This window comes from Aspergillus melleus, assembly GCF_016097325.1.
Source record: "Aspergillus melleus strain CBS 546.65 chromosome Unknown contig4, whole genome shotgun sequence".
In the NCBI taxonomy this organism is placed as follows: Eukaryota; Fungi; Ascomycota; class Eurotiomycetes; order Eurotiales; family Aspergillaceae; genus Aspergillus; species Aspergillus melleus.
In genome coordinates, this window is record NW_025763373.1 from 4,891,434 (window position 1) to 4,914,282 (window position 22,849).

The 22,849-nt window shown below is 50.5% G+C and overlaps 7 protein-coding genes across 7 annotated transcripts; 4 read left to right on the top strand and 3 right to left on the bottom strand.

The window, feature by feature from the left end:
• Positions 1-629: 629 nt before the first annotated feature.
• PHO88 (PHO88 family protein) lies at positions 630-1,364 on the bottom strand (the record flags this gene model as incomplete). The annotated part of the gene is made up of 3 exons (XM_046090184.1): positions 630-1,015; positions 1,067-1,227; positions 1,348-1,364. 3 exons carry the CDS (start codon positions 1,362-1,364, stop codon positions 630-632), a joined length of 564 nt encoding a protein of 187 aa, XP_045946157.1.
• A 926-nt stretch (positions 1,365-2,290) lies between these two features.
• Positions 2,291-3,108, top strand: htz1 (histone H2AZ; the record flags this gene model as incomplete). Its single annotated transcript, XM_046090185.1, has 3 exons — positions 2,291-2,389; positions 2,714-2,783; positions 2,861-3,108. The coding sequence occupies 3 exons, from the start codon at positions 2,291-2,293 to the stop codon at positions 3,106-3,108; spliced, it is 417 nt and encodes a 138-aa protein (XP_045946158.1).
• Positions 3,109-5,641: 2,533 nt separating this feature from the next.
• On the bottom strand, positions 5,642-7,619 carry PIN4_2 (putative R3H domain protein; the record flags this gene model as incomplete). The annotated part of the gene is made up of 2 exons (XM_046090186.1): positions 5,642-7,183; positions 7,275-7,619. 2 exons carry the CDS (start codon positions 7,617-7,619, stop codon positions 5,642-5,644), a joined length of 1,887 nt encoding a protein of 628 aa, XP_045946159.1.
• Positions 7,620-14,256: 6,637 nt separating this feature from the next.
• On the top strand, positions 14,257-14,763 carry LDX57_008464 (uncharacterized protein; the record flags this gene model as incomplete). Its single annotated transcript, XM_046090187.1, has 1 exon — positions 14,257-14,763. The coding sequence occupies one exon, from the start codon at positions 14,257-14,259 to the stop codon at positions 14,761-14,763; it is 507 nt and encodes a 168-aa protein (XP_045946160.1).
• Positions 14,764-15,625: 862 nt separating this feature from the next.
• Positions 15,626-16,377, bottom strand: LDX57_008465 (putative GPI anchored protein; the record flags this gene model as incomplete). The annotated part of the gene is made up of 2 exons (XM_046090188.1): positions 15,626-15,951; positions 16,026-16,377. The coding sequence occupies 2 exons, from the start codon at positions 16,375-16,377 to the stop codon at positions 15,626-15,628; spliced, it is 678 nt and encodes a 225-aa protein (XP_045946161.1).
• A 1,378-nt stretch (positions 16,378-17,755) lies between these two features.
• On the top strand, positions 17,756-18,782 carry LDX57_008466 (putative aldo-keto reductase (AKR); the record flags this gene model as incomplete). Its single annotated transcript, XM_046090189.1, has 2 exons — positions 17,756-18,022; positions 18,093-18,782. 2 exons carry the CDS (start codon positions 17,756-17,758, stop codon positions 18,780-18,782), a joined length of 957 nt encoding a protein of 318 aa, XP_045946162.1.
• Positions 18,783-19,802: 1,020 nt separating this feature from the next.
• Positions 19,803-22,255, top strand: CTA8 (Heat shock transcription factor; the record flags this gene model as incomplete). The annotated part of the gene is made up of 2 exons (XM_046090190.1): positions 19,803-20,287; positions 20,344-22,255. 2 exons carry the CDS (start codon positions 19,803-19,805, stop codon positions 22,253-22,255), a joined length of 2,397 nt encoding a protein of 798 aa, XP_045946163.1.
• Positions 22,256-22,849: the final 594 nt, after the last annotated feature.

A 22,849-nucleotide genomic window follows, 5' to 3' on the forward strand; every position in this document is an offset into this window, starting at 1 on the left:
GACAGAACCGACGGACGATGTTCCAACTCCCCTCGACTCGTGTTGAATGAATCATTCATCTCACTCTGACAAATCCATGAATCCTCCCGGTGAGTTTCTGAGACGATCGGTTGGCTTTTCTGGAGAAATTGGGTTTGACAGACCCATCCTCCAGGTTGCCCCTGCGTAACTTAGTCTAGCCGACTCACGCGAATTTGCCGCCTCGCAACCCCAGCCATTTCTAATCTCCGGTCAAGGAACGCCATGGCCTGTCATGGAAATCAGGCAAGGCATCCATCATCCATGCGGTTGTCCGTTTACGGCTTCCCCAAAGTACCAACATAGGTCATGTCACGTCATACCATTTTCCGAGATGTTCCAGACTCTTTCTACAGTGCGATCCCTAGATCAGTGTTTTGTCATAGCAATATTAGACAGTCAAGTTTTACAGCAATTATTGACATAATCGGAATGGATCAGAATCTAATCGGCCCGGTCAAAGAAACCAAGAAGCTATGAGAGCGACAAAACCCAAGTACCAATTGGTTTCCACAACCTCTCTCTCCATGACATCGTATCTAGGAAACATACACAGGGGCAGTCCTCCAAGAGCAAACGCTGTCCCCATCAACTTTTTCCCCCAAAAAAGCTTACTCCTCCTTAACTCCGCCCCGCCAGTTCTTCTCCGCATTCTCGACGGAGGCCTTGTCGCTCTTGATCTGGCCCTGGCTCATGAAGCTGTTGGCAGCCTTGAAAGGGCGCTGGAGATCGCCGGTGGCGGGTCGGCCGAAGACGTGGATCTTGACCAGGTTGGACTCGATGGCGCTCTTGAGAGGAATGATCGACTGGATCAGGAGAGGGTTGGTGTACTTGAAGTACAGGTGCATCACGCCCATCATACCGACACCCATCAGTTGGCCCTTAATCAGCTGGCGCAACTGTCCCTTGTCGTACTCCATGTTGGTGGTCGTGACCGGACGGGGCTCCTCGTTGCTGCCCATGGGAGCGGGCTCGACGTACTTCAGCGTAGTCAAGTCTGGAACCATTAGTTTATTGCAGGGTTCCTAGTAGTCTCCGAGGCACCTACCCTTCTTGCTGTTGATCTTGGCCTGCGAGTATAGATACAGTCCCAAGATGAGGACGTTGGACAGGATGTACATCCCGCGGACGAGCATGAGAACGTCAGGATCCTCAAAGGGAACCTTCTTCGCCAGCTGCATCATCACGACGATGATGACCAGGTTGGTCCTGCAGATTGAGATAGTTGTCAGTCATGATCATAATTCTTTGTCCAGCGCGATTTCGCCATTCTCAAAAGACCCAGACATGGACAAAAAAGAAGAAAAACAAGATAAATTATAAACATACACTTGAGGAGACACCATCTTGACGGCAGGACTGGTATTCCAGGGAGTCGGGAATAAGCGCGCGGTGATGGAAATCTGGGGGAGGTGAAAGACACGCGAGTGCACAGAATCTTTCCTCGAACTGCGGAACTGGAGCCCCGGGGAAAGTCGAACATCTGTCCAGAAGGCGCCATGTCACGTGAGAGGCAATTTCGTCGCTCGTGGTGTGCTTGGCCTGCTGCCTCAGGCGGTAATAGATAAGCCGGAATGATAAGACCCGGCAGATCAACACCTCAGGCACGCAGTTTGTATCATTTGAATCGAGATCACCTGGTTGCTTAGATAATGGGTGCAACAACCGTCGCTTTGCAGATTCACTTGCCAACATCAACAGCTTCCCATACGGCTTTCGTGGACCATTCCACTATACCACTTCCTTGTACAAGGATGGGACAACGCAATCGAAGCTCCCTATTGGCACATTTTACAAAAGTTATCATCTATCCTGCCAAGCACGGCATGTCTGGCAAGATACCACTGCTGGGTGACTCGTGAAGCTGGGCAGACGCTCGTCGTCTCAACCCCTCCCAGCTGTCCTCTGGTCTCCGGGGAATGATCTCTCCGGGCATTTTAGCTCCTCTCTGGTGCTCTTCTCAAAACGGCCCTCTAGATTGACCACTCCTGCCTCGAGGCCGACCACGCTGATGGCGCTCGAGGGAGATCGCCATGCTCGGCAGCTCTGAGTGTTCGAGGATTCCCGATCGGGACTAGCGCCGTTCCACGCTCAACGCCGTCTTTAGCGACTAGGATGGCTTTGACATTTCTGACTCCTTCATCCATCAACAACGCGCGTGTCACGGGTGCATCGAATCGCTTCAACGTCCACCACCGAGCTCCATCGCCTCGAACCCTTTTGTGACGCGACGGATCATCTTTTGCGACCCTAAATCTCGACGCTTTTCAATATGCCTGGCGGAAAGGGAAAGTCTATCGGTGGAAAGGGCGGTTCGAAGGACTCTGCGGGGAAAGCCCAGAAGTCCCACAGCGCAAAGGCCGGTCTTCAGGTCAGTATAGAAAGCCTTGCTTTGTTTTGTTTGATTCAATGGCGGTGTGGATTTGCTGGCCAGGTCGTGAGAAGGAGGGATTCGGATTTTTTTTTTCTTCTCGACCCCCTCTCCTCTTGGCTGTTCGGCTGCGTCTTTCCCCTTAAACGCGTCACTTTAAGGATATGTGGGAGATCCGGAATCGCTGGGGAGTCGTTTATAGGCACCATGTTCCTATCCGAAGGAACCGAGTGGTTTTCGAACTTGCCAGTTGACCACCTTTTGAACTATACACGTCTTCTGCGATGGGATCGAACTTATACTCATATTTCTGCTCTTATACAGTTCCCCTGCGGTCGTGTTAAGCGTTTCTTGAAGAACAACACCCAGAACAAGATGCGCGTCGGTGCTAAGGGTAAGTTTGTCGCATGCTTTCTTACACATCTGTGAGATGCCCGGTCTCAGGGATTTGCTGACGAAACCCCCTTCCAGCCGCCGTTTATGTCACTGCCGTCCTCGAATATCTCACCGCTGAAGTTCTCGAGCTTGCCGGAAACGCCGCCAAGGATCTCAAAGTCAAGCGTATCACCCCCCGTCACCTGCAACTCGCCATCCGAGGAGACGAAGAGTTGGACACTCTGATCCGCGCCACCATCGCCTTCGGTGGTGTCCTGCCCCGCATCAACCGTGCTCTGCTGCTCAAGGTGGAGCAGAAGAAGAAAAACAAGATTGAGGCTTAATTTTACGGCTGATACCCCCTCTCGAATATGGCGTTTGAATTGATGACGATTGAAAGGAGCTCTGGGATATATGCGCTAAGCGATGGATTCTTTTCTCTCTGGTTCCAACTCACTATAAGCAAAAACAAGAAAAAAGAAAAACAAATGGAAAGGGGATATAAACCTTTGGTCGCACCACGAACTCCGGCGAGCTTATTTCCCATGTTTAATCTCCTTATTTACTCCACGACGCTGCTTGTCTTGCTTACCTTCTCGCCTTTTTGGCCTTCCCCTTTTGTATTTCAATTTCTCCTCATGTATGCTCCGCTCACCTCGTCTGTTTGGAATTGGAACCACCAGGGCGCTGTAATAGGAAAAAGGGGATATCTCGGTAGTGGGATTCTTGTCATGTCAATTTGTTTATTATTGTCGCTTCCTTTTGTTTGTTCTTTTCTATGGCTAATTCATTTTGATTATTGGTGTTCAGTGTTTTTGTTTCTTTGTGTTCTTATCTTGATTTTTTGATTGTGATGTTTCTTTTAACAAGATGAGACTGTATCAGTAGATTCTCCTCTCCTTTCTTTCTTTCTTCCTCTTCTCTCTCCCTCTCTCTCCCTTAGAGGATACTAAATAGCCAAATAAATGAGATGAAGGTTCGCCATTTTGTTCTGGTTTATGTTCATCTGGTCAAGTCTCGAATAGTCCATTCACGTGGTTAGTTTCGGCTTTCCTTGAGAACGACGCTATTTGAACGGATCTAGATGAATTAGATTCCTTCATGTTGTTTCCGAGTTTCTTTCTAGTTAATTAAATATGAGTTCGGGAAATCTAGGTCGTTTGTTTTGTTTTGTTTTGTTTTTTGTTATTGCTATCCCCTGATTGAAGCCAGGACGGGTAGCAAAATATACAGGTATACATGTTCGATCGATGCGTATATCCATCCAGGCAAGGATATAATCATCTATTTTGAATGACTTTCTTCCCTCTCTGATTCTCTGGCATCAAATGACACATGAATCTAACAGAACAAACTAGTCGAAATATAGGGTAATTCCTTCGGAGATGATGGGACATTATGATATGGTAGATACAGTAGTAAGTAGGTAGGTGAAGAAAGGAAGTGATTATTGGGATATTTAAGAGAATCTAATATAAAATCATTGTTCATTCGTATTCAGACCTTATTCAGCAATACCCATTGATTATCTTGGTGAGAACTAAATGCAGGCTACAGTACATTTGGAAAAGCTCGTCAAGACAATCCATGGTTTTTGTTTATAAAGAGATCAATCATATGATGAATAAATCAAACAATACTTCATATTCATACTAAAACGTACATTTATCAATCATCTCAATACAGGGACAAGGCAAATAAGAGTCAGTAGATGCACTAAAGACATGATTTCCTGGATCTCATCTCAAACTAGGCCATGACAACCAGACCAGATGGAATAGAGAAAGAGAAGAAAAGAAGACGGCCGTAGATAGAAAAGAAGATCGAATAGAAAAAGCAATGGAATGGTAACAAAGGGGTCATTTGAGTGCAAGGCATCGGAGTCGAACCATTCTCATGAATCCGAGGGAAGGCGTTCGATACGTCCACTCAAGTACACCTGTTTCAATCCGTCAGACATCCGCCCGTAGTTTCGCCACAATTTCACCCCTCATACTCGATGCAAGTCGGTCAAATCAGACATGCAGAGGGAGAAACAAATGCAAGTAAACACCAAAGAATCGGAGCAACCGATATACCGAATAGGAGGGAGGCTGTTGGGGACCATCAACCTATCACATCCACGAGGCAGAAGAAGCGGATTTCTCTGGATTCAATTAGGGAAGAGGAGAGCGTAAATAAACCTGATTTGAACAAACAAACATTAAACAATGCGATTCACCCCATGTACAAATCAACCAAACAAGAAAGGAAAAAAAAAAGTGTAAAAAACATTGCGGTTTCCTCCCGTGGAGCCCCGAGAAAGAAACGTCAATATCTCCGTCCCGACCTTCGGTTTGTTATTTTTTTTTTCGTGATTTTTCCGGGGTTTAACCCATCCTTCTCAAGGTCGCCTTCTCGGGGATCAAATATGCTTTCTGCCGACGGACACAAAGAAGGAAAAAGGGGCAAAAGAATAAAAAATATAGATATAATAATGGTTCTGCATGCAAAGGCGCCCGCGTCTCAAAAAACTTCAAGAGCTTTCTTTTGTCATATTTTCCGAGAAACAAAGAGAAACGTATAGAGTCCGTTCAAATAACGTGCCTGTTGGGCTGCCCCAAAATAACGTCTAAAACTTGGCTAGATCAGAGAAATTTTCTTTTTTGGTTCTCTTGGTTGAGTGTCATCTCGTCATCCCTCATCGAATCGTAAGCCAATAATCGCAGAACAGGATCAGGCCTCGTGATATAAGAGTCGTATGCGTCTTGCGGCAAAGCAATCTAACAAGTTTCGTCGTCTTCATCTCCCATCAAGGTGCTGTGGTGCTTTTTTTTTGTGTGTGTGTGATTGAAAGGATTTTTGTTTTTTTTTTTCGGCTGGGTTGGTGTTTGGTTCTTACTCCACAATGATCTCTACACCGGAGTTGGTGCGCAACTCGTCACTTCCACGCGGTTGGTGTCCGTTCGGGCGTCGAAAACCGGGACCTTTTTCGGGCAAGGGGCCTCTGGGTTGTCTAATTGGCATGCGCTCCTGTGACTGACCGTCAAATCCAAGTCCGATGGATCGGTTGCTACCGATGGGGCCAGCACTGGAAGGTTGACTTTCCGGCTGCTCCCAAGAGAACATACTTCGCAATCTCCTCGGGCTCGAGTTCGGCCCGCCAATTCCAGTTCCCAGCGAAAGGCTGCTGAGGCTGTTCACCAACAGTCCGTCATCGCGTGGCATACCCAGGGATGATCCCGACGGGGCGGGCGTCAGAGTGGGCGTGTTGGAGGTGGCGCTAGTCGCTCCGTCGTAGTGCGGCATGCGTGCGCCGTTCGACTGCAGGGCGGCCGGGAAGCTGGCCGACGAAGGCACGGGCGACGGGGTGTAGGAGCGCAGGTCGGCAAACGATTTGGCCGCCCGCAGGTTCTGGGTGTTGCCAAAGTTCCCGGGGGAATCTAGAACACCGAGAAAGCCGGAGGTTTGACCGCGAAGGGTATTGTAGGAGCTGGGGCCCTCGTTGCGCGCCTCGCTAAAATCGATGGTGGCGGCACGGTTGAGACCGCGACGGGCGGTGTCGGAGGGCTGGACGGCGGCCGGGATGGATGACAGCGGGGGGCTCACGTTGGCGCCCGGTCCAACCTTGAAGACCTGCACCTGTCGCTGATCACCGGAACCACGTGATGCATGACCCAGGCCCATGTTGTGGGCCAGAGTGTGCACGGTGCGTCGCTGGACGGGGGAAAGGTTGGCGGCAAATACCATGCTATCGCGACTGGTGTCCTCCTTGAACAGCAGCAGTTGGGAGTAGTACGAGAGCGTCGTGCTATCATTCAAATCGACCTCTGAGGATTCGACGGGGTCTTGGTTAGTCATATGCAAGGGAGAGCCGGGCAGCCGTGACTTACCCAACTTCTGACCACGTTGAGAGACAGGCGACGGAGAGGTAGCCGGAAGGTGGGAAGTAAGCGAGGACATGGAACTCTGGGTCTGAAGTTGAGAAGTCGCCGCCATGGGTCGGTGCTGCTCCTCCAGCTGGCCCCGACGTTCGCGCTTTTCTCGCTCGATGCGTTCGCGCTCTTGCAGGGGGAGCATCTTCTTGTATTCCACCCGCAGCTTGCGGCCCTGCAGTTCGAAGTGATTCAGGACGTCGATCACGGTCGCCGTCTCCTCGGCCGACGTGAAGTTGGCGAAGGCCAAGCCCCGAAACACGCCGTTGTCAAAATGATAATTGAACGCGTAGGGAAGCGGCAGGCTCAATTCGGTCATGAGCTGAACCAACTGTTCCTTCTTGACGGCAAACGGAATGTTCTTGATCACGATCGCGGTCGGAATCAGTTCATCGTCGGTCTCCGAGGGGCCGGTGGTTTCCGGCCGCATCGCGCTACTCTGAAGGGGGCCGGGTCCGAGATTTGAAAAGGGGCTGGGCATCGGAGGAGGCTGATCGAGCCAGGTCTAGTTCTCGCATGTCAGCATTCAGATGTCCATGGGACCCGACAAAGTGAAACGGCCCGGGCGGCTGTTGCGACACGGAAGAAATACGTACCGTTGGGATCCCAGCGCGACCGGTGCGGGAAGAAGAAGTCTTCAGGCTGGTGGAAGCCGACCGGATACCCCCGAGGGCCTGGGCATTGGCAAAACCATTGGGATTCCAGGTCTGCGATCCGGACAGATCGTAGGCATAGTTATTGTGCAACGAGGGGTTCAAGCGCTCCAGACGACCGGTGTCGTAGCGAGCCATGGGATCCTCGTACAAGTTGACGGGCATGGGGCCGTAGGCGTCGAACTGTCGCGAAGGCTGACGATGCAGAGGCTGCTGATGACGCTGCGAGCCAGGAGATCGCGCAGAAGAATTGTCGTGATACATCTCCTGTGCTTGTTGATAACTCATGGTGACCGAGTTGAGAGGGGAAGGAGGAGAGAGCGAGAGTATTCTCTCCGTCGACCAGACCGAGGGAATGTGGACACAGAAATTCACCACACAACAAACCCGTACAATATCCCAAGTTAGCTGTACGGATCTACTCAAACATAGGAGCGACCGGACAGAGGTGGGATATCAGGGGAGGGTTGAAGGGATCCTGCAGAACAGCAAACGACGCGAGGTCGAAAGTGGACCGAGTTGTGCGGGAGGGAGAATTTTGGGAAAAATAAGGGCGGATTTGTCTCACAAACACCGACGGAGAAGGCGGTCGACTTGATGGACTTGACGAAAGACTGGATAACAACAAAAAATAAAACCGCTCAGAACTGCAGGAATTGTCTCGTGATGGTTTAGATCATCAATGATGGGCGTGTCCTTGAGCGTTAAATTTGATGCTGTGTCTTTTTTTTTTTTTTTCTTTTTTTTTATCAGTCCTCCGTGGCGTTCCTTAAGAAGCAAAGGAGAAAAAGGCGGAAGGGCAAAATAAAATAAAATAATCGGAACGGTGTAAAAGAAAAAGAAAAAGAAAAGCACAAGAAAAAGGGAAAAGCGGAATGAAAATCGCCACTACCCGGGATCAAGAAACAGTGCCCAAGGTGGTGGTGAGGGGGAAGAGAGGGAGAGGGAGAGGCAGAAAGAGAAGGAGGAAGAGAGGAACGAGGGAGATCGGAGAACTCGAGTCAAGTCAAGTTGAAGTCAAGGCAAGGCGAAAGGCAAGGAAGAAAGGGCCAGCGCTGGCTCTGCTCCGTTCGGGTCTGCCTGCGCTGCTCTTCCGCGGATCCGCCTGGATAGATCGGCTCGCTCTTGCAGGTAGTCAAGTGTCAAGCAAGATGTCGTCCGTTTTCACGATTCTCCAACCAAAGAGCCGTTCAAGATAAAATAAATAGAGGAGAACAAAAGGGAGAGAAACAATGACAGACCGAAGGGATTCCCGTAATCCGTGCAAATTGGGGACGGGACGGCGGACGGGGAAGATCGAAGTGGCTCGTTGCTTTTCTGCTATGGTCGGTTTTTATTGGACCCGGTCTTGTTTTTCCTTTTTCTTTCTTTCTTTCTTTTTTTTTATTTTTATTTCTATTTTTTTTTCCCCTCCCCTGTGAATGTCGTCCGTGAAGAAGTGTTGGGGTCGGGTTGGTAGGGGGAAATTGATAGAGCAGAGCAGCTTGCCTCTCCCAAAGGCCTATTTTATAATTTATAGTCAAATCGTCTGGTGGATTCCCTCGTCCTATTTTTTATTTGACATAGTACTCCGTAATTCCATTTTCTAGTCTCCTTTTTGTTTATTATTACTATTATTATTATTTTCTGTCGTTCCCCCCCTTCTCGTTCCTCTCTGTAATCTTAATTCCCTTCCTTTTCCGCTTCAGTCGTGGCGGAGGCAAAGACCTGGAAGTGGGAACGATTGTCCTATTGGAAGATACTGGGGAGTACTTTCATGACTCCTTAGTCTTCCTTAGTGTTGGTCCTTACGTTGTCCCGACTACTTCGCCATGCCTGCCACGCTCCCGGGTGACTGGCGTGCGAGGGATGAAGCTCGAGGCAATAAGAAAACTATTAGTGACCGAGAGACAAAAGAACTGGACCTAATCAATCAGCAAAGTCTGGAGTATTCGGTACGGATCTCCCCCTGGCCGGGTGATGCCTGGCAATTGTTCCATTCCTTCCATTCTAATTGTAATCGCCATTCAAGGGTCCCTATCTCTGGCCAAATAGATTGTCTTGTTCAATCCATCTCCGTGTTTCAAACTCTCATGGACAATGTTTCTGTCCCTTACCAAAGTGGTCTGGACAATTTCCTTCCGGCTCTTTCCCCCCTTCTAGCAGCACGGGGAACCTTCTTCGCACTCCCCTAAATTATCCCCCCTCTGGGACGCGCCAACTGGGACGTCCTCTGGTCGGGCCTTTTCCGGGCTATCAGCGTCCGCCATTCTCCTTCAATTTCTCCCTAACGAACGAACTAAGTCCTAGCACCGACTCATTTTGGAAGCTTCCGAGAGGTTCCTGCTTGACGGTTCCCATCCGGGAGAGCTTCAACGCGTCCTTAGCCCTCTAGCTTCGAAGGTGGGCTTGGGGATCCGCCCCGAGTGGGTAACTAAACTGGGAAAGGATCCCATATTAATCCCGTCACCTTCGACCGAACAGGCGCTGCGGTCCTGTCCGTAGCGTCCCTCACGAGCTGCTGCAAGCCCGGCATCGTTTCTCCTTGGCCGACTGGAAGCTCTGCTCATGTTCTGGTCATTATCCTCGTCACTTTGGTGAGGGGATCATCAATAAAAAAAAGAGAATGAAATAAAATCATCTACAAAGATGAGACATTCAGGAATCCTTCCTTTTGACACCATCGGTGACAACGTTACTCCACATCCAAGTTCACTCGGTGGCTCGTGTGATACAGACGGGGTCTGGGAATTCTATCTATCTGTTCTTGTCCATCGGAAATGAACAGGAACAAACCCCCTGATGAGCATCGATATCGATCTTTTTTTGTCGATTTTTCTTTCGGGACCCGATTCCAGGCAGACACCGAGAATCTGTCCCAGTACAATTATTATTAGCAGCAAGACACATCGAGGTGAGCGTTACTGACGAAATTCGACTATTATGGCCCGATATTATTAGTATCACTTTTATTATATTACCGTGCTATTTATTTGACACGCAAAAGTTTCTAGAACCCCGTTCCTTTGCTCCGTTGACCGTCCGATATACGACTAGTCAGTCGTACTCCGGACTACGGCGAATCTGGAAGACTGCCTCCGTCCTCCCCCTTTTTCCCACCATCCCGAGTATGTAATCCGCGAAGGGGCAAGGGGAGTGATCCATCAACTTTCCTCCTTCCGACAAATCATGCCTCCGAAATAATTCACCTGGGATCCGCCGAAAATCCCCAATTCTAGCTTCGCTATGGGGAAGGCCAAGTACTGGCGGTTTGGAATTTCACACCCAAGCTAGAACCCACTAGACCGTCGCCAGAACCTATTAGATGGAGATGTCACATTTTGCTCCTGAGAAAGGTGGTCCCTGGGTTTTCGCACGTCTGTACGGAAGTGGGCAGGTATTTTTTTTTTCTGACTCTGGGCCCTGCGAGGTGCGCATCGATGGGTTGTATCAGCTGCACCTGTCATCTGTCAGCCGGCGCGACAGGATTTCCGCGTCGGCTAATATTTAATATCGACATACACGCCTCTCGACCTACATATATTTGTCGCAAATCGATTTTTTTTTCTGTCGCGTCGGTATTTCACCCAGCTAACCTGTCGCTAGTGCTAGACTCGCTCGCTACTCCGTTCTCGCTCCAAGGCACCCACTCGCTGCCTTACGGAGTACACCAGCTGATCCTGTGGCGTGGCCGGGGGACTTCTTGGGCGATCCCGACAGGAACTAACCTCCCAAGCGCTTCTATAGAACATTCTTAGTCCGTTCCCACCAGCAAATAGCTAACTAATTCCTTTACGCCGGTAAATGAGATGGAGCCTGGAAGACACCAAGAGCAGACTAAGTGTGCTCTACGCTCCATGCTCCATGACACTAACTGTTCGGGAAAGTCCTTTGGATTAAATTGCTCGGTGAGGGGATAAAAATCAGGGGAGGAAATACCGTATGTGGGAGAGGACGAAAGCCAGCAAACGAAGCGAAGTTGAGGGGGGGTAAAGCAGACGTGGGGGAGAAAACAAAAATCCCTCTTAGGTATGACTATGAGGGATCTCAGGAGTACACTGATTTCATGCTTTGCGTCTTTGGGCAAGAGTCTGAGTGGTCGAACTCGGTAACTGGTCTGACCTAGTCTTACGGACAGCCAACCTGCCAGTGGCCTGCCCAGTGCCCACCATACTCCGTACGGCGTACATGATGCAGCAAGGCGAACCCACTTCTTTTAGGGGTGTCGAAAATGACAAATCTGATTATCCAAAGTTGGTTGGTTACTATACTTATCTAACCCGCGGAGGTCAGTCGGGCGATTCTCGCACCTTTTTTACGGAGCAAAGTTGCAACTTGCAACATGGCCTTTTTGCTTTTGTTTTTTTTGCCAGGCTTGGCTTGGCATAGGTAACCTCGCCTTGCCCGGATGATGACGATTGCCAAAATCCCATAACCAACAACGCTGATCAGAGGCGAATCATCCTTAGTGCAGTGCAATAATCTGAGGGGCAAAAGGGATTCTTTGAGCTCCCCCTAATGATGTAACAAAGTTGGAACAGAAAGGTACAACCATAATGCCCAACTTCAATTTCTATGGATTGAGTGTTATTTTTGTCTTCGATTCAGGAAATGATTGCCTGTGATGATGCTGGATGGTGACAATCCTGCCTACATACACCGGACACATCTAAGACATTTATCTTGCCCTTATTTTTTTTTTCTGCTTTCTGTGCGTCATAATCAATCATCGTCCTCTTTCGTTAACTGATTTTCTGTATGATACTTCTTGTCTTTCCCTACATATTTGCGTAGTTATGTATCTGCGTCAAGAGCAAGGAAATAAATCTTTGACACTAAGAGACAGTCAGACGGACAGACAGACAAGCAGGAGATAGAACGAACAGACAATGACCTAACTAATTTCTCAAGATCAGGTCGGGTCATGTCAAGTCCAGGATAATCAAATCAAATCAAATCAAATACAAGTCCTCTAATTCTGCCCCTTCGGTTGGGTAAGACCAAGACCAAGACTGAGATGTAATCTGTAATATGCAGGCCGCATGCATACCATGCATGCAGCCTAAGCCACAGAATCCACTAAATGCCACAGGTACCCTTGTATTGGCGACGGGGCTAAAGGCCCGGAAGCCACTGACGCTAATACTGTACCTAGGTATCATTGTATATTTAATTGATCAGAATTGCCTGTCCGATACTCACATGGATATCTGTAGGGTAGGGACTGCGGTTCGGTCAGTTGATTAAGAGTGGTTTAAGGAGGTCATGTGGTCATGATTAGCTATTTACCTGCTTCGTGTGTACTCTGTAGAGTGCGGTACGATGCGTTGATTCTGGGCTTGTTATAATCTCGTTAGATATAAAGAAACATACACAGTACCTATATTATCTTGCATGTGTATGTTTAGTGTGTACGGATACCTAACTATTCCGTGTTTTTTTTGGGAGTATTCCTTGAACCCGAAACCTTTTTGATTGACCTCATCCTGGATTTATGCAGGTATGCAAGGGATTCATTTCATTGCATCTTTCTGACTTGCTGTTCGCTCTGAAGGTGAAGACGTGCAGTGTTAGACATCAGATTAATGCTCCTGAGTTTGGTCGAGACTTGGGAGACCTGACGGGAGGTGGTTTGGGGGGGGGGGGGGGGGGGGGTCTCTTATTTTTATTTTCTCTCTTTCTTCTCCGTATTACTCCGTACAGTACGATTATTATTGTTGTTTTCTTCCTCTCGTTTCTTGCTTTCTTGAAGTCTTGCATGTGGTATACGGAGATACTTGTTTAGACCTTTCATTGTCTATGGAAGATGGTCTACGATAGCTAAGTGCAGGATGAAGAGATACAGAGAACCAAGGTAGAGATGCTCTGGAAATTCTGACTGTGTTCGTGCTCTGTATTCTTTGTCCGCGTGTCTGTCTGTCCGCCGGGGTGTGTTTCGCATGTAAGGGGCGTTGATGATGGGGCTAGACAGGTGGTGTTGCTCGGTTGTCAGACTGTGTGGATTTGATGGCTGACGGCTGATGGCGTTGATTATAATATATTGCAGTTTGTGTGTGCTAGGATATCAGGATATTTGATGTATGGTGTAGTCTGCGAATCCTTTTGGCTTGAATGTGTGTTTGGTTTGGGTTTGAGGCGCTGGTTACCTGAGGGACTAGGTAGTATTATTTAGGACAGGTGCTGGAGATCAAGGTGTAGGATCTCTGCTTTCGATGGATTGATCAAGCGGTGAAAGGTGGTTTGGTTGTTTCATTTGAGTCTGTTAAATGACGTCGCGTGTGGCCTTTGCCTCACGTGCAGCGTAGATATGTATTGCTTTTGTTGGATGAGTTGTTGTAGTCTTCTTGGGATGTCGAGCTGCTATTAACTAAATAAAGATATGGAACTCACTTCAGCACATGTCTCTCGACCCTTAGTCCATAAATATCACACTTTTGAGATTATCAGGCCCTGTCCCCTTCATGTCCGTTGCAGGAGACACCCTGTGATGAATTTCAGACTCCGGCTTCGCAGACTTCACGAGGACGCTTCTCTCATAGATCTTACCCTTATCATCCCAATAAAGGATCAGGGGTATGTAAGAGCACTCGAACTCTATCGCCAGGGTCAGTCAGTTTCTAGCGACAGGCCTTCACAATGTTTCTAACCGACAATGCATCGGATTCACTTCAAATTAATAACTTATCGTTTTGGGAATATGTCAACGGATAAAAAAGTGCATTACCCTTATCTATGCTCCCCAGGTCCTCCGACGGAATGAACTTCCGTCAGTCATAATGACACCCTCATGCGGTCAAACAAGAGGTAACCTAAACCTTCGAACCCTCAACCTCTTCTCTCACTAACCAACCATCTCCCAAGCCACATCTACCATACCTTAGCAACTCCAAAATCTACAACGTCCTTATCCACCACCAAGCCCCTCCATCCTCTGGCCTTACCCAACATGTCTCCCCAAGCCCCAAAAAAGACCGACACTGGTCAAAAACATCATACGCACACCAAAGCACGTCCCGACTGGAAACGGTCCCATTATGAGTACAGGTACCATGCCAATGCTCTGCTGAAGGAAGTGAACGCCTTAATGGTCACTGCGGTCCAGAATCAACCGGAACTGCGTTCTATAGCTAGACATGCGCGAAAGCTGCAGTCGATGGATACCAGTACCCTGCTGACCTCATACTGCGACGTTTGTGAGTTGAAGAGACTCACAAGAAGCCAGGGCAATGGCAAGAAGGACTCTTACACTCAAAGCCGCATCGACTCGATAAACAGGCGCAAGGAGCTGATGGACGTGTATAACAACATAGTGGACGATTTTGAGGGCTTGAGAGCTGCTCTGATTGAGCGTTATCCGGATGTGGATTGTGATTCTAGACCTAGGATTCCGCGGAAGCGGCTGAAGATGTGTGAGGCTTGTGCGTTGAAGGGCTGGGATGGAGTTGATGCTTGAGGCTTGAGGCTTGATGCTGGATATTTGATATTGGTTTCGCTCGTTTGGAGTGGGTTGCAGTGACTGGGTAGGGGGCTTCGGGATCAGATGACGATTGATGTGGATGGGGTTTGTCGTTGGAACGGAGAGGCTTGGTCTATTTGCGAGCAGATTCTGATGATCTTGAATTCTTTTGGCGTTGAGCGGTCGATCTCGGATTTCTTGATTGGATTGGGTTGATGGCGTCGGTTCATGGACCTCGAATGCTTAAAAAATCGGTTGAGTCTAGGTAGATCTTGATTTATTTTTCATTTCTTGTGCCTTTACTTGATGAGATTTCTGTATACTCTAGTAGGATACAGTAGATCAGGTACTGTTGGGCCGATATCAAAGGTCTTGGATTGTGTTCAAGTCCCGGTGTCAACTATCTGGTCCTTGTTTTTCGGGTTGATATGAAGAGGATCTCATATCATGTGTAAGTGTACAGTCTTTTGTGATCTGCCCCTAGTCTTTCTCCTGGTCTTCTTCTTCTCTCTTCTCTTTTCCAACAATAGATGATACTATACTATCATTCGAGAAATTCCCTTCCTTGGACGTAGAGCTTTAGTTATTTTTTTAGACACGATAGCCTGAGTTTTACTTTAGAACCTGTTGCAAGAATCAATTCAATAAAAGGTACCATTCATATATAACCCGGGTATATAAAGGAGTGAAATAAACGTAAACATAAACAGGAAAGATAAACCACTTTCTCGGTCTTCTCAGAACCAGCCACAGCGTCAGTCAGTCTTCGAACCTCAGTAGGTATTCAACCCTTATCTCATGGGCCCATCCATCTCCACACCTCATGTTCTTTATACTACTCCGTGAATGTTGGAAGAAATCACAGCATAGCAACAAATCCCAACCCGATGATAGCAGCCAAAGAAGCAGCCTGGGGCGCGGAGGATCCCGGCGCCGCGTTGTCGGTCGTTTGTGCGCTGTCGGCGCTGTTGCTGTCATCATTCGAGGATCCGCTGCCTCCGCTGCCGCCGTTGGTCGAGGTGGCGCTGGTGCTGGAATCTGTGGCGCTGACGGTGGTCGAGCCGGTAGAGCCAGAGCGAGAGCTAGAACCGGTGGCAGATGCGGTGTTGCTCAGGGCTGAAGTAGCGGCTGCGGCGTTGTACGATGTGGTTGAGAAGGAGCAGGAGCGGAGGATGTCGTATGCGTCTGGAGATGTTAGTCAAGTTGCTTTACTTCTCACTCCGCCCTAGTACAATGGGAGGGAGAAGGAGGGTTGTTACCATTGTGATGCGGGTCGCGGTCATCATCATCATCGTCGTCATCGTCATCGAACAGGTCGTGCTCCTCGTCGTAGTGACGGTCGCGGTTGGTGTTGTTCCTGTCGGCCCGGTAGTCGGCGATGCAGGCCTCGCAGAGCGGAACCAGTGACGGCGCCTGGTTCCAGTCGCAGATGCAATCCATCTCGGCGCGGTCGCGGTCGTGCATGCCGTCGCATCGGTGCGCGGTGCCGACTACAGGTCCGCAGACGTCCCAGCAGCGATTAGGGACGTCGTCGCGGTCGAGTTCCGCGGCGACGGCGACCTTGCCGGCCAGCATGAGGCCCGAGAGAGCGAGTAGTTGAGTGGCACGCATGGTGATGGCTGTTCAAATGGTGGAGACTAAGATCAAGTGAAGATGCTGTTTGCGATGGAAGTTTGAGTCGATGATGAGTGGAAGTGAAAGGGATCCAGTCCGAATTTATATTTCTGCGCCTGTCGTGTGCCGATGTTTCTATCTTTGCGCTGGCGTCCTGCCATCCAATAGCGAACGCCATTCCCCGTTAATCGCCGACAGACATGCTGTGACTGCTGTCCCAGTCAAGCTCTAAGCCTCTCCCAAGAGAATTTGAATTGCATCTGCCAAGTCTTCCAGTGCTATTGAACCTTGGGCAGAGCCGATCGAACACCAATCCGCGCCGGGGGAACGACGTTGCCTAGGGAGTCTCCAAGAAAACGAAAACAAATCCCAGAAATCATGATGATCAAGTCGCGTTTATCGCTACCGAATTTGTCTGCGGGGAGCTGCAGTTCTTTTGGTTCGCCATTCCTGATTCACCGCCACGATGGACCCTGGGGATTCTGGGGGGTGGATCCGGACGGCACGGATTATTTGCTCGTGGCTGGTACACTATTGTCGGGAAGGGTTTGTTTCATGATGTTCTCTTGTGCTATTGATCTGGTTCCTGGCATGCGGTGTCGAACTGGCTTCGCGTTGAGACGTCGACTGAGGATCTTTCGATAGGCGTAGTCCTCCCTTGCGCGACTGACGTTTTTTCCGAGGATCGCCGCTGATAGTAAACGCCATTCCGGGAGGGGGACTATCGAGGGTCAACAAAAAAGAAAGGTAAGAAGAAAAAGAAATAAACACATTCACAGAGCATCTCGCTTCTTAGTCAATTGATCCTCCATTCCCTGCTGTGCAGTCAAAGGAAACAGGCAATAGCAATTGTTCCTCCAAGACCCCAAATGCCGAGTCTTGCACAGCCTCCCGCTATATATAGGATTCCTCGCGCAAGTTCTGTCAACAACGCCGTCACTGCGACCAGTCAAGCTGGAGATAAATATGCTGCCTGCGCTGCTATCCCCGTCCGGGATTATCCCATGCAGACTTCGGGGTTCTTCACGACGTGATATTTTCGAATCAGGCAAGGGACCCTGGTCTCTTTTCCCATTGCGGCCTGACTGCAGGAGTCGGAGGACTATGACTTACTCGATCGAGTTGTCGGATGCAGATCTCGAATCTCCGGTCCATCGAAGGAAAGCGTTATCAAAACGCGATGGCTAAGCGAACTTGGTCTCTGGTAGGTTCTTAGGTCATCATGAAGTCAACTGCCTTGATGGATGCACTGATTGGGCCCTGCAGAACCCCTCCATCTCCGCCAACCGCGCCTAAAAATATCGTGCATCGTGCATCGCGGAACAATTAAGTCGTTCTGTCAGTCTACAGCATTTCATGTCAGAAGACCGACATCATGGCTCGAAGCGTCGCGAGTAAGATGTCCTGGGAAAAGTACGTGCTTCGTCCCGTCCAGGGTGCACCGCCCGTGGTGCTGCCGACCTTCATTTACGGCACCGCGTGGAAAAAAGATCACACGACGGAATTGGTGTATCAGGCCTTGCAGTCTGGATTCCGCGCGGTGGATACCGCTGCCCAACCGAAGCATTATCGTGAGGACTTGGTCGGAGAAGGCATCCGCAGGGCGAACCGCGACGGCACCGTCCGACGAGAAGACCTCCATGTAAGTGCGGAGGAGACCTAATTTTAGAACCGTAGTCCGCAGACATATCAGTCGCTAACAGTATGGGCAGATCCAAACCAAATTTACGTCAGTTCATGGACAGAGCCCGGACAACATGCCGTATGATCCGAATGACTCGGTGACGCAGCAAGTCCATGCCTCCGTCCGGTCTTCTTTCCGACATCTTCGTCCGTCCGAGGAGGCAGAGAGCGCCGATGAGGCGTATATCGACATGCTCATTCTTCACTCGCCTTTGTCGACGATGGAGCAGACCCTAGAGGCGTGGTCGGCTTTTGAGACCTACGTGCCCCATCGCATCCGGAATCTAGGCATCTCCAATTGCACGCTGCCTGTCCTGAAGGAGCTCTCCTCACTGGTCTCGGTGCAGCCGGCGGTGGTGCAGAATCGCTTCTACGGGGGCACGCAGTTCGACGTGCCGCTGCGGTCGTTCTGCCGGGCAAACCAGATCATCTATCAGAGCTTCTGGACCCTGTCTGCAAATCCGGAGTTATTGCGTTCTGAGGTCGTCCAGCTGCTGGCCAGCCGCACGGGCATCGGACCAGCCGCCGCTCTGTATAGTCTGGTGCTGAGTCTGGGGAAGACGACGGTGCTCAACGGGACGACGAAGAGAGCTCACATGGAGGCGGATCTGGCTGCTCTGCGGACGGTCGAGGCGTTTGCGGAGGAACACCCCGAGATGTGGCAGCGGATGGTAGAGGACTTTCAAGGGCTCACTGGGGACCATGTAGAGATGGAGTAACTGTGTGTGTATGTATCTTGTCCACAAGACTGGACGATGGACAGGACCAACTAGGTAGCTGTGTATAGTCTGTGAAAGAGGGATGACTGTGATCTGCTACACTCTCTTCTCTCTATCTACTATCCTGTAATTCCTTTAGAGTCTGTTCTACTCTATACTCCTCTACACTCAGCACGTGATTCTGATATCTGGATGAGTCAGCCTTTACAGCCAATCAGCATACAGAATGGCCATTGACCTCATCGTTCTTTTGCCAAGCATCGCGTCTCTCTCTCTCTTTTCTTTCTCACGGCTTCTTCGTTGCTATTCTTTTTTTTTTCTGGATTGCGGCATCCTCACTCAACCAGTCTCTCTGATCTCCCCCTTTCCATCAGCCACACTTCTTCCTGTCAAACGTTGACCCCTTCCCTTCTTTTCCCCTGACCGGAAATACTACAAAAAAAAGGGACCCTCTCCATTTTTAATCCTGTCCTGGTCCCCGCTAGCGGCTTGTTAGCCAGGTGCTCACTGCTCACTACTCTCTGCTGGCACTCGTCTTCCCAAGCTTCGACATCGCTGAGCTGCAATTGTCCTCTGCATCGACGGCTTTCGCTTCCCTCGAAAGTCTCCGTTCCCATCGCGGGTTTCGCAATCGATCGTCGCGTTTTTCGCTCGTTATCATTCGCCCATAGCGCCCGAGCGCCGCCTGGTCGCGTCTCTTTTATCAGCGAAAGGTTGGAAAATCTAGCACCGACGGCGCAACCCTTCGGCCACCAACCCGCGATCATCAAACCCCTTGGTTCGAGTCTGTCTCAGTGGTCCTGGCCTCGAGAATTGTCTCGCTGCCCTCTCGTTCCCACTTTCTGATCGCCTGTGTCACCGTCGCCCGGTTCCCCGCCATACGCCCGCTCTTGGCCTGGCGTTTGTGATCGCTGCCGACAAGAGGCTCCGCGTCGGTCGGACTAGGGCTCGCTCGAACGCTGAGACTTCTCTCGACCCAGCTATCCTCTCTCGACCCGTCCGGAACTCATTTCGCCGACCATGAGTCCTCAAGGCATAAATCGCAAAAGACCGGCCCCCGGCACCTCGCCCGCCGTGCACCCGCAATTGGGCCCGATCAATTACCCTTCCAACTCCGGCTCGCAGCTCTCGAACGATCAGTTTCTGCAATGGGGTCAGAATCCTGCCTCGAACGTCGTGAACCCCTCCTATCCCGACACGAACCCCTACAACGCCGCCGCCTATTCCTCAAACCAAGACGCCCCCGCCTCGACAGCGACTGCATCTAATCAACTCGCTCGAAGACAGCCCCAGCCTCAGCCTCCGAACCAGAACCAACAGCTAGTGAGCCGAAATCGCGGTTATGAACAATCACCGACCTCGGTTCCGGAGTCGGGTAACAACACGGGAGAGTCTGGCGGATGGGGAGAGAGCCTCGACGAGCTTTATCAGCGGGCGTTGGTCGCGAAGAGAGATGCGCAGGCGAAGCGAAAGCAGATTCCTCCATTCGTGCAGAAATTGAGCAGGTATGTTGACCACGGTAGATGCATGACTGCGGACACCATAGCTGACGACGAAACAGTTTCCTCGACGAGTCCAAGAATACCGACTTGATTCGATGGTCTGACGACGGGAATTCCTTCATCGTGATGGACGAAGACGAGTTTGCCAAGACTTTGATCCCTGAACTCTTCAAGCATAACAACTACGCCTCCTTCGTTCGCCAACTGAACATGTACGGATTCCATAAAAAGGTCGGGCTTTCGGACAACTCGATGCGCGCCAGTGAGCGCAAAAATAAGAGTCCTAGCGAATACGCGAATCCGTACTTTAAACGCGGGCATCCCGATCTGCTGTGGCTGATTCAAAAGCCAAAAAATGCCACGGGCCAGGGGCCGAAGTCTGGAAAGCAAACGGTACGGGTCAAGACGGAGGAGCCTGATGACAATGACAATGAGGATTACGAGGACGGCGCCGGGCTACCGCGAGACGACCGCGCGCGAAACCGGCAGCTGTCCTTAATCACCGGGGGGGAACCGATGCCAAAGGACCAATTCGCCGGGGTGTATCGAGAGTTGCAGGCCATTCGCCAGCAACAGCAGGTGATCTCCAACACGATAAGTAAACTACGGAGAGAGCACGAGCAGCTCTACGCGCAGGCAGCCAACTTCCAAGAACAGCATACGCGCCACGAGAACTCCATCAATGCCATTCTCACCTTCTTGGCGACAGTCTACAACCGCAGTCTTCAAGGAGGGGAGGGACCGCAGAACATCGCCAACTCTTTTGCCGGAGCCATCTCCTCGCAAGACCAAGGTAATGTGGTCGACATGGGCGACAACTACGCGCTCAGCACGTTGGGCACGTCCAACATGGGAAGCCCCGGCGGGCAACGATCGATGAAGAAACAGCCTTTACTCCTGAAAGCTCCTCCGGCGTCGGAATCGCAAAGCCGCGCGTCCACTCTTTCGCCGTCCGTGGCTAGCTACGATCGCCCCCAGCCGCGAGGTCATATGCGGCAACCGAGCGCGCAGCGTGGCCATGTCGAGGAGGTCTTCGACAACAGTCCTCGCCAGGAGGAGGCGCAACCGCACCTGCCCCCGGCGCCGGCGGCGCAGAACCAGCAATATCCCCAGCGGGACATCATGTCCGTTATCCAAAATACCAACGCACGCAACGGGGTCCCGACGAATTTCTCCGACTTTCCCAACGTGCTGTCCTCGCTTGAAAACTCCGGCGGCAACGTCCCCCTTACTCCCAACCAGCGCGCCGACATGCTCCGGCTCATGGCCAACGAATCCAACACCGGCAACGCCAACGTGCCAGTGCCCCATAATAACGCTTTAATGACACCCACCCCGCCTCCTATGCCCCATAACTACTCGAATCGTCTTGCCAGCACTCGCGCGGAGATTGACAACCTCGTCAAGATGCAGGCGGAGCAGGATCGGTCCGTTCAGAACCTCACAAACCTGCTCCAGCCGCTCAGTCCGACGGGGGCTATCCCCGGGATTGGGCCAGACGGCAGCGTCGCCCCTCCGCCATTGGACCTGGACACGATATTCAGCAATGACTACTTCACCGACGTGGCAGAACTGGAACACAACAAGAACAGCCTCGACTTTGGCAACGCGTCCACCTCAATGCCCGCCCCCGTAGACCCTCCCACTACAACGGCCGCCGACGACAGCGTCATCAAAGACGGTAGTGACTTGTTTGACTTTGATCATATCCCCGGAGATGGAGACCTCTTCGAGGGCCAAGCGCAGCCGCCACAGCAGCAAACACCCGCTTACTACAACGGGTTCGACAGCACCTACGGCGGCGGCGTTGCTCCCGACTCGCATCTCGGCGTCGGCAACGACTCCGGCCGCATCGTCGAGACCTTGACGGACAGCGAAGCTACCAGTCCCGCCAACACCATCGACGATGGGCAGTGGAACGGCGACGGAAAGGGCAATCCTGGAAGCGCGAAGCGGCGTCGGAAGGCTTGATCTTTCTTGACCTCCTTTCTCTTCTTCCTCACATTCTTCTTCTTCTACTTCTTCTACTACTTCGCTATCTTCTTCTCTTCCATGATATCTTACCACTCACTATTCATTGACGAGGTTGGTTGGGGGTTGTTGTTTGTTGAAACTATATTTTCATTTTATAGGTTTAGGCTTGAAGCGTTCCTCTGATCTGAGTTTTGTTTAGTCTGGGAGTTTAAAGGAATAAAAATCTTTTTCTTTGATGTTCACTTGATTCTTGCTTCGGGCTGAACTCGTCCTTGCTAGGGATTTGTCGTCATTTAATCTCTGCCTTTTAATCTGCCCTAGCCTTTTCCCTCTTCCTCTCCCTCTCCCTCTCCCTCTCCCTCAGTTGTCTTTTTGTCCTGGTCCGAGTTCTAAGTCTTGCTTGGCCCAGACCGTGTAGTGTGTAATGGAAGAAGAGAGAGCATCGATATGCTTGGTCGTGGCCTGCGAAGATCTTCTGATAGTTATTTCATCGCCGTATGTATGCTATTTCTTGTTTGCGCAGATTATATCGCGACTTCGTACTGTCGAGTCAATTGACCTGATGGTTTGTTACCCGATGTCCTCTTCCCC